General features: G+C 34.1%; 1 protein-coding gene across 2 annotated transcripts in view; it reads left to right on the top strand.

Moving 5' to 3' along the window:
• The window catches only part of ADCY8 (adenylate cyclase 8), a 364,885-nt gene that overhangs the window by 292,234 nt on the left and 60,454 nt on the right, over positions 1-12,197 (top strand). For both annotated transcript variants that reach the window (XM_031947205.1, XM_031947204.1), the window contains one exon: positions 10,919-11,000. In XM_031947205.1, coding sequence (XP_031803065.1) covers positions 10,919-11,000 — 82 coding nt within the window. The remainder of the gene's footprint in view (positions 1-10,918; positions 11,001-12,197) is intronic.

The raw sequence follows: 12,197 nt of genomic DNA, 5'->3' as shown, positions 1-12,197 counted from the left end.
CTGTAGAACATTAAATTACAGAGCAGATGCCAAAATGCATTAATGGAAGGAGTTTCTTTACTAGGAGTTTAGCACATAAATAAAACCATAGATCTGAGACAAAAATACTTAGACCTTGTCAAACATTTTTCATCTTCAATATAACCCTTTAGAATTCAGAACTGCCTTCACATCACAATGAGGTATCAATGCCGCACCTTGATGTCATAATAATAATGTTGTTTATCAGGAATAAGCAGCTTTGTGCATAGATATAATCTTAGTCACCAAAACACCAAATAGGAAAACTGGAAGATAACTCTTGAAATTTAAACAGAAGCTTTTGGGACAAGTAACAGACCTTCTTTGCAAAGTAGATATTAAATGTGTGAAACTATAAAGCTGTAAAAACTAAAAGCATAAACAGGATTTATATGAAGCTATCTATTAAACTTTTCTCGGTCATAGGAAGAGCACTGAACTAAAAGGCAAGAAATCTGGGTCCTTGTTCTCTCTATCTACTAGCTGTCTGTATGACCTTGAGCAAATCATTTTCTGATCCTATGTTTCCTCATGTATCAAACTAAAGAATTGGTGTCAATGGTCTTTTGGATTATTGTCCAATTCTATCATTCAAAATCCATCCAATTTTGAGATTCCATAATTTAAATTCTTGGTGGGAGTCATATCCCTTTTATATAATCCAATGTCAACTTTAAGAAGTGATTAAGTCCCCCCACTTTTTTTTGTTTGAGCAATAGCTCTATGATAGTTTACCAGAGATTCTGTAAAAGGCATTCCTTTTCAGAACTATTTTGAACAAGACGGGAAAAAAGAAAAAGATCATAAATTTAGAATTTGAAAGTGGTTTAGAGATCAACTGATCCAATACTGTAATTTGACCGATGAAGAAAGTGAGGCTTGGAGAAGTGAAATTACTTGCCTTTGGTCACATAGGAACTAAGTGGCAAAGGTGAGATTTGCATCTAAGTTTTCCTGACTCTAAGTTCAGAGGTCTCTTCTGACTTTAAAAATGAGGTGTTTGAGATTTTATGTTTTCACAAAAAGCTACAACAGCTTCAAAGTCAGGTAAAAGGGATCAGGTGGAGTAAGAAAAGGAGTGCAAAATACTGGTCAATTCATTTGTTCTCCCATGGCCTCAGCTTCCTCTTCTTCAAAATGAGAGGCTCAGATTAAATCATCTCTAAGATATCTTCAAGTTAGAAAAATCTCTGATTCTATGAATATATGCGTAAATAAATTCTACTTTGGGATATTATTAAACTGAGCCACTTCCCAACTACCTCCTAAGAAATGACATTTCATTCCCTGGAGTCCTTGAATATTCAGTACTGGAAAGAGAGGTTCATATAATTATTCATTTTCTCAGCAGCAAAATTTAACATAGTCTCTTATTTGGGATTCACAGGAAAACTTGTAATTAAATTCTCTTCCATGGGTGCAAACATAAATATAATGCCAAGTTTATTGCTGATGATGTTGGAATATAAAAGAAATGGAAAATCAGACCTTTTTCAGATTCTTTCTGACTTATAGGCCAATTAATTATCTGGGCCTTTATTGACTGACATTTTGCTATAAGCTAAGAAGAATTAAAAAAAAAAAAAAACAGAAGACCTTTTTAGCTCCTCAGCTCCAAAGCTTCATAAATCATCCATTTAGTCATGACCATTAATCAAGTAAACAGGTACATGGACTTCTTGCAAGATGTGCCCATTTCCAAGAAATTAACTAATTGCATTTTGTGGTTTTCCTTTAATTGATGGATAACTAAATCTTTTAAAATCCCTTTGTTATACTGAGGATTCTGTCATTTGGATGATTTTATATCTAGATCCAAATGCATAAAGGAAACCTCAGTAAATATTTGTTCATGAGCTATCAATCATGTCAGAGAAGTAGCATGATATGTAAGAAATTTTGCTGCATTTTCAATCAGAGGACCTGGTCCATATGCTACTTCTACTATTTATTGTCCATGTGATGATGATGATGATGATGAAGAAGATAATTAACATTTATGTAGCATCAACTATGTGCTCAGCAGTACTTTTGTCCAATATCCAGTAAAGGGCTGAATAGAATCCATTGGACTTCAAATACATTTTTAAAATGAGGGACAATAATCATAATTTCATACAAGGCAACAATGAAAACCAATATAGTTGAACTGCATTATGCTCAAGGATGGCATAAATGAGAAAATGGTATCAATGTACACGCAGAATTGCATAGAATCTAAATTTATTTTTTAAAACTCTAATCAAACCATAAGGTGAAACAGACAAGAAAACAATAATAGAGGCTTTTAGACCCAGATAAATCTAACAAGAAGGTAATAAACAAGGAGGAAGTTAAAGACTTGAAAATTATTTTTCAGTTAGATATAATAGATTAATGGTTATTACATAATGGGAATTATAAGAAGCATGCATATTTCTTGCTTGACATTTTATTTTAAAAATTGGCCATATTGTAGGACATTTAAAAAATATCCATGAATGCAGAAAAGCAGAAATATTAGATATGCCCTTTATTAACTATAATAAAATAACAATTATAATCAATAAGAGGTATGAGAAGAAAAGATTCAAACTCAAATGCAAATGAAACAATCTATTCCTAAAGAAAATAAACTTTTTAAGACAACACACAAAAACTTTTAAAAACTAACCAAAGCAGTGTTTATGGGGGAAAAAATGTACGCTTCTCAGCATTTTCATCTAGAGGACTTTAAGAAAAAAGAAGAAATCAATATATTTATCATGCAACTAAAAAAAAAACCAACAAAACTCAAAGTAAACCAAAAATAGAAGTTGCCAAAAATAAATACAAAGATATATAACTTAAATGAATTAAATGAATCAGTTTTTTAACTCATAAAATGTGCAGAATACTAGCTACTTATATTTTTAAAGAGAAAAGAGGAATATTAAATTATAAAAATCAACAAGAAAAAAGAAGCATTCACACACAAAAAAAAATGATGTAATAAAGGAAATTGTTTTGCGAATCTATATGCTAACAAAAATGATAAATAAAATGGATGAATACTTATAAAATATGTTTTAGCAATTATTATTATTATTAATATCTTGAGAGGAAAACATGGACTAAATTCTGCCAAGTAATAATTAGGCTTCATCTATTTATCTTCCTCTGGACTACTATAGTAAGAATCCTAAATACCTTGTCTCAAATGAAAAAGTATCCTTTTTTTTAAAGCAAAATCCTGTATATGAATTCTTAATCGCATGCCATTCCAGTGCATCTCACTCTTTCCCTAATTTTCAATCTCTCTCTACCTACTGGTTTCTTCTTTATTGCCTACATCCACATCTATGCCTCCTCCATTCTTAAAGACTCTCACATGATCTCACCATCCCCAATAACTAACATCTATATCTCTATTTTGATGACCAAACTTCTTAAGAAAATTGCCTGTATTTAGTATTTCCATTTCCTCTCCTCTTACTCTAAACTTTCTGGCTTCTAATCTCATCAGCCAACTATACAAAGTTACTCTGTCTTACTAGTCAAAATTAAAGGCCTCTTATTATTTATCCTTCTTGACTTCTCTGCAATTCACTTCTGGAATTTTTGATCACCTTCTTTTTCCTTAAATACTCTTTGTTTTCTTGGCATTGTTCTCTTCTCATAGTCCTACCGACTTCCCCCATGCTCACCAGTTATCCCTCAAAGGTCTGCTCTTGATCCTCTTTTCCATCAATATTTTCTTAAGTATTCTCTTACAATTATCAGCTTTATGCAGATGACGCTTAGATCTACTTATCCAGTCCTAACCTCTCCCCTAATCAATAGTCTTTCACACTGGATGACTCATTAACTTTTCAAACTCAGCATATCTATTTAGCTTCCAATTTCTTTTTGGTCTATTTTTCCCTGGCCCTTTATTGAATGTAATTTTTATTGCATCATGATCTGAAAAAAATGCATTTAATATTTCTGCCTTTCGGCATTTGAGGTCTTTATGTCTTATTTTTTTGTATAGGTTCCATGAACTGCCGAGAAGAAAGTTCTGTCTCCATTCAATTTTCTCCAAAGATCTATCATATCTAGTTTTTCTAATATTCTATTTACCTCTTTAATTTCTTTCTTATTTATTGTATGGTTTGATTTATCTAATTCTGAAACAGCAAGGTTGAGATCTCCCACTGTTATAATTTTGCTGTCTATTTCTTCTTGCATCTCTCTTAACTTCTTTAGGAATTTAGATGCTACACCAGTTGGTGTATATATGTTTAATATTGATATTGCTTCATTATCTATGGTACCCTTTAGCAAGATATAGTTTCCTTCCTCTCTTTTAATCAGATCATTTTTTTTTTTGCTTTTGCTTGATCTGAGATGAGGATGGTTACCTCTGCTTTTTTTATTTCACATGTGAAGCATAATAGATTCTACTACAGCCTTTTACCTTTACTCTGTATGTATCACTGTGCTTTAAATGTGTTTCTTATAAACAACATATTGTAGGATTCTGGCTTTTAATACAATCTTCTTTCCATTTATGTTTTATAAGAGAGTTCACTCCATTCACATCTACCGTTAAAACTACTAATTCTGTATTTCCTGCCATCTTATTAATCCCAAATTATACTTTTGGGCTTTCCTTTTTCCCTTTCCCTCAAACTCAGCATATCTAAAACAAAAATCATATTTTCCTCAAACCCCAAATTTCCTATTACTGGTGAAGTTAACACCATTCTCCCAATCACCCATATTTGCAACCTCACTTGCTCTCCCCTGCAATATCAAATCTCTTTCAAGTTTGTTATTTCTATCATGGCAGAATCTCTCATAAACATACCTTCTTTCCTATCAGAATTGCCAGCCTGACACAGGTCTTCAGCACTTCACAACTGGACCATTGCAATAATTTATCTCTTGGTCTCCTTGCCTCAAGTCTTATCCTACTCAGTCTCATCTTAGCTGTCAAATTGGTCTTTCTAATGTGGAGGTTAGACAATATAGCACACTTCTCCATTTAATAAAGTCCAGTATCCCTTTATTACCTCCAAGATCAACTATAAAAGTCATGTTTGTCCTTAAAAACCTCTCCTATTTTTCCTCCCTATCTTTCCACTCTTCTTATACTTTATTCCCTTCCATTCAACCAATCAATAAACATTCAGTAAGCACCTACTATTGTTGGGTACTTGACAATCCAGAAACTCTGATCTTTCTCACAAGAATACTTCATCTCCTAACTCTATCCCCTAGTTTTAGAACATTCTCTCTCCTCATATGCATTTTTTGGTTTATTGGCTTCCTTCAAGACATAGCTTATATGCCATGTTTACAAGACCAACTAACCCTCCCCCAGTCCTAGTGTCTTCCCTTTGAGATTTCCTTCCCCATTATACTGTGTACTGTATATATATATATATATATATATAGTTGTTTCCAACATTTCTTTCCATTAGAATGAAAACTTGATAATTGGGACCATGTTTTTGCCTTTCTTTCAATATCCATTTCTTAATATTTTGGCATTGTTCTTTGAGCACAGTATTTGTTGGTTGACTTTTATTTTTGTATTTCTAGCATTTAGCATAGTACTTAGCATATAGTAAACACTTCATAAATACTTGTTAATTGATTAATTGGCAGCCTTTGCAAAGATATAAAGGTAGAATAGAAAATGACTACCAGGTTTTAAAAATATCAGTAAACCAATTCAACTGGGAAAGAGTGTATGAAAAGGACCAATATGTAATATATCTGAAAAGATAGCCTGGAGGATTTAGCACCATGCCTAGTACATGGCAGGTGCTTAATAGATGTTTGTCAAGTGAATGATTAATTGACTGGATTCTGAATCAAAATGTAATAAGAGCAATAGATGTAGCCAAAATCATCTAAGAAAAATTGAAAACATTACACTCTCCAAAGGAACAGGTTTTATGAAACATACGACATGATAGAGACCTTGAAAGAAGAGAGTGATTCAGGAGACCAAAGTAGAGTGTTGGGTTAGGGGGAGAAAATGAAGTGTTTTCTAGGTATGAAGGACAAAATGAGCAAATGCCCAGAGGTGTGAGAGATAGAACAGCTTGTCTAGAATGTAAAGTATACAAAGCAGAGTGTGGAGAAATAAAGCTGGAAAAGTTTGAAACCAAACTAAATTGGGGTGTAGACTAGTTGATTTGGAAATTCCTTCCAGCTCTGAGCATCTATGACTCAATAAGTTTTTCAGCTTTGGGGAGAAAAGGCTTAGAGGTTGATTTACCCAAAGATGCAGTTACAGCATCCAACTGGAAATGTAAAGAGTCACCAGTTATAGGATTAATCCAATCTCCCCCAAAAAAGACCATTTTTAAGCCTAGGGTTTTACAATTCAAAATGTCCTGGGAGTCAAGTAAGAAAGAACTATAGAATTTAGAATCTCAGAGTTAAAAGACACCACCGAAGTGATCATGACCAACCCCTAGAATATCTTCAGACACATCCTAAATGTGTTCATCCATAATTCATTTGAAACCCTCCACTGCCAACTCCATGAAAGATGATCTTGTTTCAGTCTATGTATTTTTATCCCGTGTCTAACATAGCATTTGGTACATAGTAGGTGCTTAATAAATGTTTGATGATTGGTTGATTGATTGATGGTAACTTGTACCTCTCTCAGGCAGACCATTCCATTTTCTAAAAATGATTAATAATTATTAGCCTAAGTATGACTATCTCAAATTTCCATCCAGAGCTTTCATAGCCAAGCAAAACAAGTCTAATTCATTAATAACTCTTCCAAATAACAAGACAATTATTATCTAAAGTATTCCATCACCTGAACATAAAGATAGATTTTATTATAAAAATGGGTTGGTTTTGTACCTTTCCCAGTGTCACTCATTTACCATCAAACCCAAATGAGTTCTCTCTATAAGGTTTTACCACTCACTGCCTCTCTCTGGACCTCACATTCTTCACATGTAAATTGAAATTGTTGAACTTTTCTGTGTCATGAACTTCCACTCGCTATCTGGACCCCTCCTCAGAATTTTTTAAATGCATAAAATACAAAGGATTACAAAGAAAATCAATCATATTCAAATATAGTTATAAAAATATTTAAAGAAGCAGATTTTAGAAGAAGGTATTAGATGATTTCTTAAGTCTGTGCTAGTTCCCCATCCTGGAAGCTTGTGTGAAATTCAAGGCTATTGTTCAGCATTTTAGAGAACAAAATTATTCTTTCTAAAGGTCTTGAATGGATGTTTGGGGAAAGGATTGGAATTTCTTTGAAATAAGACACACAGTAAAGACAAGCAAGTCAGAAATTCCAGACTGACTACTCATATATTCTCTCTCTTTCTGTCTCTCTCTCTCTCTCTCTCTCTCTCTCTCTCTCTCTCTCTCTCTCTCTTCATCTCTCTGTCTTTTTCTGTCTCTGTCTCTCTCTGTGTGTCTCTGTCTCTCTGTTACTCTCTCTCCTTCCTTATCTTCCTCTCTCTCTTCCTCTTCTCCCTTTCCCCTCTCACTCTCCCCCCTTCTCCCTATGTTTTAAGATTTTTCTTTTGTATATAATAAGAGGTTAAAATCTATTCATTTCTCCAGAAAGTATTTTAGCCCTCCCTAAGAATCTCCAGCAATGCCTTCCTGGAATCCATCACTGCTAACTGTTCTCCTGGATACTTTACCCTGGGAAGATACTTCATGCTGAGTTGAATTAGAAGAGAAAGGCAGGGGGGAAAAAAGAAAACATTTGAAAGTAAAATTATTCTACTAATGTTGTTGTTGTTTTTTTCCTGAATTCCCTGGGCTGCTTGAGGTGTTTGGTGCTTAAATAAGGATTGTCTTCCTCAAAGTCCTGCCTCCATTTCTGTTTGATCTGAGGGAGGGGGTTGAAGGCTGGCTCCCCCACACCACAGCCTACCTCTGAATATACATTTGCAAATTTGCAAAAAAAGATGGGATATGCTTGGGAAGGGAAATAATTCTGCACATCCTTGGGAACAGCAACAGGAAGAATTTTTTTTAAAGAAAATAACAGTATTTGAATAAAATAAAGTGCTAGAGACCTAAGTCCTTCTGTTATAGTCACTGCTCTCAGAGCAGAGGTGCACACTGCAAACAGCTTTACATGGAAGAACACTGATCTTTTCCCCCAGTAATAATATGGTCCTCTCTACAGCATCAAACAAATATAGTGACATTCCAAGAAATAGCTCAACATAGTGCTCCAGACTTTGGATTTGGAGTAGGAAGGTTTGAGTTTGAATCTTTTCTCAGACATTCAACAAGTGATGGTCTTAGGCTCAATTTTCTCTTCTTTAATGTAGGGAAAAGAAATTTGAAGGAAAATGCAAAGACCCAGATGTAAACTGAATATGAGGGAAAATTTCGTAATAATTAAATCTATCCAAAAGTGGAAGGGGGATACCTTCAGTGGGAATGAAAGGGCATAAGAGGTTCCACATCATTAGAGATTTTCTAGTGGAGATTAAGTAATCACTTAGTCAAATTGCAGAGGGAATTCCTGTTCAAGTACAGCTGGCATTAGATGACTTCTGAATTCCCTTTCAACTCAAAATCATCCTGTGAATCTTAGATTCTGTGGCTTCTGGGGAAATCTGTCTTATGGTGTAACTGAATTACATTGCATGAGAGATTTGCTGAAAACTGTGCCAGTTAGCCACTTAGTGACAACCTCTTGTAGTCCCTGCTGCTAGGAGGAATTAAGGGTGGGGAACCACTTGAGTTCAGAAATTCTGAGTTTAAGTGAATTAAGTTTATCAGGTGACTCACTTATTACCAATGATCTTCCTGGCACCAATGTGATAAACTCAGGGAAACAGGAGGTTAAACAAGCCCAGCATGAAAAACCAGAACAGATAAATATGCTATGCTAATCAGTACTGAGATCAGTCCTGCGTGGCCCTGTAAATGACCACTGTACTTGTAGTGCAGGTGAGATAGGAGAACCAAGGTAGAAAGAAAAGGTAGGAGAGGGAGGGAAGGAGAGAGATACAGAGAAGGAGACAGAAAGATTGGAAAACTAAAGGTCTGAAGAGGAAAATTTATACAATTAGTAAGTAATAAAAAGTTAGAATGTTGATTCAGGTCTAGAAAACAAACTTTTAAGTGCCAGGTACTGTTAAGTGTAGTTCAGTCCTCCTTTAACAGTACTAACCTTCCTAAATTCAAATCTGACCTCAGACATTTACTAGCTATGTGATTCCAGGAAAGTCATTTTAACTTTTTTTACCTCAATTTCCTTATATGTAAAATGAGCTAAAGAAGGAAATAGTAAACCAGTTATCTTTGCCAAGAAAATTCTAAATGGGATCATGAAGAGTCAGACATTGAAATAACTGAATCCAAAATGAGAATAAACATAAAGTATTATGCTATGCACAAAAAAAAATCAATTTTCTAAGTATAACATGGGAGAGGAAGAGTTGGAAAGCAATTCTGAAAAGATCAGGAGGTTTTTAGTGGTTTGTAAACCCAATGTGAATTAAAAGCATAACATGAAGGACATTGAATCTAGAGATGGCAATCCCACTTTACTTTGCTTTCATCAGAATTCACCTGGAATTGTGGTTCCATTGCTCACCACAGTTTTAAGAAAGGAAAAGGAAAAATATTGATAAGCTGGAGTGTCTAGAAAAAGCCATTTATATGGTGAAGAGCCTTGGGTCCATATCATATGAAAACTGGTTGAAGGAACTAAGAATGGTTAATCTGGAGAAGATGTTAGAAGACATAATAGCCATCTTCAAATATCTAAGGGTGGGGGAAGTGTAGGTGTATTTTTTGCTAGAGGGCAGAATCAAGAACAATGGGTTCCAAAGAAGTCAATTTAAGTTTGTTCTGACTTTGGGATGGATGGAGAGGAAACTTCCCTTCCTAACAATTAGAATTATCCGAAAAGTAAAAATAGCTGCCTTAAAAAGTAAATGGTTCCCCTCCAAAAGGGTTTTCAAGTAAATGCTGATTTATCACATGACCTTTAGGAGGATTTTTTTTTTATGTTTAAATTGGTCTCTTTCAATTCTCAAAATTTGTGATCTTAAGAATCCTTCTCATTTTATAAATAAAGAAATTAAATCTAAAAAAAAAATGAGCCCTAAAAACTTGCTCAAAGTTATTCAAATAGTGGTAAAACATGGTGATTAGGTGGTACAATGGATATTGTTCTAGAATCAGAAAAACTCCTCTTTCAGAGTTTAAATTCAGCCTCAGACAGTAGTTGTGTGACCCTGTAGAAGTCACTTACCCCTGCTTGCCTTAGTTTCCTCATTTGTAAAAGGAGATGGAGAAGGAAATGGCAAACCACTTCATTATCTTTACCAAGAAAACCCCCCAAAAGGAGTGAAGAATAGTCAAACATAACTGAAAATGACTAAAACAAACAACAAGCCATCTGACTTCTAATCTAGTGTTTTTTGGATTATTCTGAGTTCTTTGTCTGTAAAATGACCTATTTGGCTTTTAATTGACTAAAAAGGCAAGGGAATGTAAATCAATAATATGGTATCCTCAAGAGAACTGAATTTGGAATAAGAAAAACCTGAGTTAAGGTCCCAGTTCTCTATTTAATATCTTGTTGATTGCATGAAAGCAACTGCAGAAGGAACTTTGTCATCTCTTCCAAACTCCTCATTTTATGGTTGATGAAAACAAAGGCAAAATGATTTGCCTGTGGCCATGGATCTAGGAATTAAATTTCACCTCAAATCCAGTGATATTTTCACTATGCCATGATTTGACTGTGGGTAAAGCAATTTAAATCTGCAACCCACTTTCCCCATTTGTCAAACAAAAGAGTCATATTAGATGATATCCAGGTTTTTCTCCAATTCTATATTCCTCAGACCTTTTCTAGTCTCAAGATGATGTCATTGTGATCATTAATGATCATGTGTTAATTTTGTTTTTCATTCTACAGAAGAGATTTCCTGGGAACCAAGGAGGCCTCTCTGCTTTTGATGGCAATGTTTCTCCTTGCTGTGTTTTACCATGGACAGCAGGTAATGGGAACATGAGCATTCATCTCCAATTTCTCAGCTTTTGCTTCCGATCCATTGCTCTTTATCATTTGTGATCATTATCTCCCTAAATAAATTATGTCCTTTAATAAACCAAAACATAATAAAGACAACACATAAACCTGTTAATTAAAATTACTTTGTATGATATATTTTGCTCAACCATTTAATTACCTCCATTACAAAAAAATTTTCCATCTCTAAAAATAGGAAATCTGAGTTGTCCCAGGGGCAAATAGACTTTATCCCAAAGTTATGATTGTTTTCCTATAACAGGATTGACTAAACTAGTCCCTGAACTCTTTAGAATTGTTGATTGGGTCAGCAGATTGTGCAGTGGTTAGTTAACTAAATCATTGATAATAAATTAATCAAAATTAGTCAAAATGAATTTTCCTAATTTCAGCTCAAGGGATCCTTCCATTAAACCCCAGCTGCCATTATGTAATTTTGATTCATAGAATGGGTTTTACAAGAAGCTCATTTGCATTGAAAATGCTCTTAGAGGGTCCCCAGATGATTCTATCCTATAGAGTAAAAAATGTTCCATTTGGAGTCAGGGACCTACATAAGAGACCTCTCTAACATAATACCTGCATGTATTGGCAAATCACTTGATCTGTCAGGTCCTATGTTTCCTCATACGTCAAATTAGAGGATTAAACCTGATGACTTCTAAGGTCCCCTCTAACTTTGTTTCTGACCAGTAAATCATTTTTATTGGACAACCTGGTAAAATCCCTAAGAATCCCACAGGACATTTATTTTTTTTTATAAAATATATTATACAGCCCTTTGGCATCCTGATGAAACCTATGGATCCTTTCTTAGAGCAATGATTTTAAATGCATAAAATCAAATATATAAGATTACAATAGAAATCAATTATGTTAAAATACAGTTTTATATGTATGTATATATGTACATATACATATAAGCAATCTATATATGTATATATAACGTAAACAATTTATATGTATATATACAATCTATATGAGTGCATGCATGTATGTGTACATATGGATATTGTATTTTGGGGAGAGAGAGATAGAGAGATAGAAAGAGAAAGACAAAGAGATTAAATTCACAGATCCTAATAAAGCTTATTGAAGATAAGAGTCAATATCAGCAAGGATCTTTGAATTTGACATCATTGGTGAATAGGGTTAGATTTTGACT

This window comes from Sarcophilus harrisii, chromosome 1 (genome assembly GCF_902635505.1).
Source record: "Sarcophilus harrisii chromosome 1, mSarHar1.11, whole genome shotgun sequence".
In the NCBI taxonomy this organism is placed as follows: Eukaryota; Metazoa; Chordata; class Mammalia; order Dasyuromorphia; family Dasyuridae; genus Sarcophilus; species Sarcophilus harrisii.
The sequence above is the reverse complement of the archived record's forward strand: the minus strand, read 5'-3'. Positions and strand labels throughout refer to the sequence as shown.